The following is a 3,738-nucleotide window of genomic DNA, read 5'->3' as shown; positions in this document are numbered from 1 at the left end:
AGATTTCGGTGTGTTTCTTTGCTGGTATGTGAGAAATTGAGAAGGTGATTTTTACCAAAAAAAAATTATATATTTTTTAAAAATGTGGGCCAAACTGATCATTTAAAGTTAGACATATTTCCTTACATTCTTTTATTTCTTAAGTTTTTCGATTCTATAAAGCTGCTTTTTGCAACAATGACCATTGTTAAAATATCCAAATAAAATTGCAAATATATTACAGTAAATATGGGTAAATTTTTTAATCAGGTGTTGTTTCACCAGTTTTCATTTCAAGATTTAAATGGATCATTTCAAATAAAAGATCATTTTAAAATAAATATTTAACATTATGCCGATAAGACATGACTTTAAAGTTTTAAATTTCTAAAAATATGTTTATCATTCATTTATTGTGATTATCTTATAAGGAAAATTCCTAGATGCTGTACATTTTAACTATATTTAAGATATTTATAAATATCTATTAATAAAATACAAATTTTACATAGAGTAAATTATACATGTCTAAATACAGAGATTTTATATTTTTTATGCAAAGTGCATAAAATAAGAGACAAACCTAATAAGAAAACAATAGAGCAGAAGTTATTAAATAATCCATGGTGTCATTATTACTAGCTCCGACCATGTAAAATGCATGCATGCTGTGTTTTGATCCACCATTCATAAAATTCAATTCACATTTCCTACCTTCTGTCTTAATCTTGACTTCCCCATAGCTTTAGCGACCTGGAGTCAGTTCCAGGTATTTAAAATGGTTTATTTACTGAACAGAAACAATAATTTCATGTTCCTGCTCCACCGGTTAAAAAGCACTAAAAGGGGTGGTTAATAATATCACGTGTTTACGTGACATAACAGTCTACTCTGCTTATTGAAAGCCCAGAAGAGAGAGAAAACCAAACACTGTATTTAACCAGATGGATTTATTTGTTGTGTTTTCAGGGAATCCTTGAACTTTTTAGTGTTTGTAGCAATGAGAAATCTTACTGCAAGCACATGTCTAGATTTAAGGCTATACTTTTTCGAAAGCACACTGGAATTTAAAAAAAGAATTAATTAACCAGCAAAAAAATAATGGTTTCTAGAACACAAAATTTTTAGCTACATTTAATTTTCAACATATTTTCAGCTACATTGGCGTTTCTTTGGCGTTTGCATTTTCTGTTCACTCTTAACATTTATAATCTCATCTTTTGGTTCTCCTTATTATCGAGTGTATGACCTAGTCCACATGAACGTCTCCTGCCCTTCAAAGGTGTTCAACCTTGAATGAGACGACAGTCGTCCCTGTAAACCCAAGACAGACCTCTCTCTCCGCAGGATTGTAGATCTCCTCCTTCTATATGCCATGACGCCTGTTTTATGCCTAAGCCCTTGGACAGTTGCATCCCATCCATCAAACTCTGCCATGAAGCATTGCCTTTCCTCAACTTTAAAGAACTCTGTGACAACCCGAAAATATTCCAGTACAGCCTTGTGGCTCCAGGAATCGCCGCTCTGAGGGCCCTCCTGCAAGAAGCCACAATGGCTTCCCTGGGATGTGAGGGCCAGAAAGAAATATGGGCTGTTCTGGAAGATGGACATGGGTAAGGTGGAAGCTGGGGGCAGTAAAGGGTCATCACCGCTGCAAATGCAAAGCACAGGAACAGCAACTTCATCGGCATCTTTCAAGGGTTCATTACGTTCCCAGTATGCAGCCCAGTTAGTACGTACAGATCCAAGCTTCATATGCTGCTCCAGTGTGTCGTTTTGACTAGCGTCTAATAATCTGACTGAGCAGAACATCAACTTTTCCATGTCTTGAAGAGAACGACAGCTGAAGATTTTCGCAGTATCCATAACAGAACTTAGAGCAGTTGCATACCTGGGTATAGGGACAAAGTTGTTGAGCTAGGTTTACCTTCAATCGTTAAAGACCAATAAATAACAAACACGTTAAATACCCCAACTTTCACCCTACCCCACAGTGCGTGACACCTTTGGGGGTTATAAAGGGGGATGGAAGCCACTTAAGTTGCTATTTCGATTGAGTTATTACTTTCATTAACTAAAATGCTTTCCATAAATAATGTAAACTGACCCTGATATCCACCACCTTGATAACCTTAAATTTTGCTTTAAGGTTCCCGTCATTTAAAAGCAGATCTGAAAACATAATTTACCTGCTGAGTTGCTGTTTGCAGAAAAGCAGCGCTGCTTCATGATACAGTTTTGGGCAAGGTGTCTCAAAGAACAGTTGGCCATGGAACACTGGTGATATACAAGCAGCTGCTACCAGGTAGGTCGATGAGCCACGTTCCCCAAGATAAGACAGCAGCACACCAGACCCAGAACCTTCACTCACAGCAAACAGACATGAAGACGGATGGTGGTTCTGAATGTATGTTACCGCCTGCACCATATCAAAAGGATCCCCAAACTCCTGGAAGCGTGGGGTAGCGAGCGGACACCCCCCATGACCACGCCGATGGAAGATTACAGGGTAGAAACCTTGCTGTAAAGCTAAGCGACACAAGCTCAGTAAATTCTGTGTGATCTTCCCCCAAGCATTAGGAATCAGAATGAGAATGGGTGGAGTGCTGAGACTGCAGCCGGGAACTCTTTCTCTTGGATGATGTTCCAGCTTAGCCTGGTCTTTCAGCCTGACAGCCCAATCCAGGGCTATGATACCACCATCTTGTAAAAGTAAATGATCCCGGGAGAAAGTTATTCCACAGTGTTCTAGCGCGTCTCCTTTAATGGGGCATATGAAATTGAAGAGGATTTGGAGATGAGGGTCTGCTTTTGGCCACCTAGCCATTGGCGCACATGATAAAGCTTTACAGTTCTGTATGATATAGTTTGCTAGAGCTGTTGGTTTGTATATCAGCTCGATCTTTGACTCCTCGGAGTGCAAAGCATTGGGATGTTGAAGCTTCAGTAACGAGCAGATTATAATCCATATATGCCAAGTTAGTTGCTTTGTTCCTTTCTCCACAAGACGAAAAATCCACGCTGATTGAAAAAGCTTAGCGATCAACAACAGGAACATGGACGGCATCAGGCAGAAGAATAAATCCCACATGACTAAATCCCTTCCACTTTCTTCCACCGAGCTTCAGCCCTGAAAACAGAAGCGAGCACTTTTCTCTCCTGCTCAGATCCATGCAGACAGAGAGAAGGTGGGAAGAAACCAAATACTCACATGGGATCAGTTCTTCAAAACTAATTTTTCTGCTTCTTGTCCACTGAGCAAACCATATACAAGGGAAATGAAGCTAGGTGGAAATCAGATGAAGTCTTTATTAATTGAAGGACTTCATTTAGTTCTTTTTTCTTTACAGAGCTGAAAGATGTGAAAAGTACAAACCCCCTACAGAGGCTGAGGGCAAGGACCTGGAGGGCATCTGTACAACCTTTGTACCCTGACTGTTTGTTTACGTAATCAAAAGGTTTTGTGAACTCAAGCAAGCTGATGTTAACAGATTCTATTTTTTTTATTTAGTATGGTTGTGTCGGTATTAGTGGGCTGGAGAGAGAAATATTTGAAGGAAGGAAAGAAAGAAGGAGAGGAGGAATATAGAAAAGAAAAAGCAAGAAGGAAGGATGTTGATAAGGAAAGTAATAAGAAAGGAATGGAGGAAAGAAAGAAAAAAAGGAATTAAAAGAAGAAAATAAAACAAATGAAGCAATGAGAATAAAATGAGGAAAGAAGGAAAAAAGAAAGAAGGATAGTAAGAAGGAAGTTATAAA

The 3,738-nt window shown here is 38.7% G+C and overlaps 1 protein-coding gene across 1 annotated transcript; it reads right to left on the bottom strand.

The window, feature by feature from the left end:
• Positions 1 to 743: 743 nt before the first annotated feature.
• On the bottom strand, positions 744 to 3,462 carry LOC128507344 (protein ABHD15). The gene is made up of 2 exons (XM_053478137.1): positions 2,169 to 3,462; positions 744 to 1,870 (listed from the first exon to the last, which is right to left on the bottom strand). Exons 1-2 carry the CDS (start codon positions 3,068 to 3,070, stop codon positions 1,213 to 1,215), a joined length of 1,560 nt encoding a protein of 519 aa, XP_053334112.1. The 5' UTR covers positions 3,071 to 3,462; the 3' UTR covers positions 744 to 1,212.
• Between the last annotated feature and the right edge of the window lie 276 nt (positions 3,463 to 3,738).

The sequence above is a fragment of the Clarias gariepinus genome, chromosome 19 (assembly GCF_024256425.1).
Source record: "Clarias gariepinus isolate MV-2021 ecotype Netherlands chromosome 19, CGAR_prim_01v2, whole genome shotgun sequence".
Lineage (NCBI taxonomy): Eukaryota > Metazoa > Chordata > Actinopteri > Siluriformes > Clariidae > Clarias > Clarias gariepinus.
The sequence above is the reverse complement of the archived record's forward strand: the minus strand, read 5'-3'. Positions and strand labels throughout refer to the sequence as shown.

What these genes read in the sequence shown, in the direction of transcription:
- LOC128507344 (XM_053478137.1), bottom strand. Translation starts at nt 3,070, where the DNA reads ATGTGGGATTTATTCTTCTGCCTGATGCCGTCCATGTTCCTGTTGTTG. An exon ending in TGCAAACAGCAACTCAGCAG is followed by an intron (nt 1,871 to 2,168) that starts GTAAATTATGTT and finishes CCCTATACCCAG; the next exon opens with GTATGCAACTGCTCTAAGTT.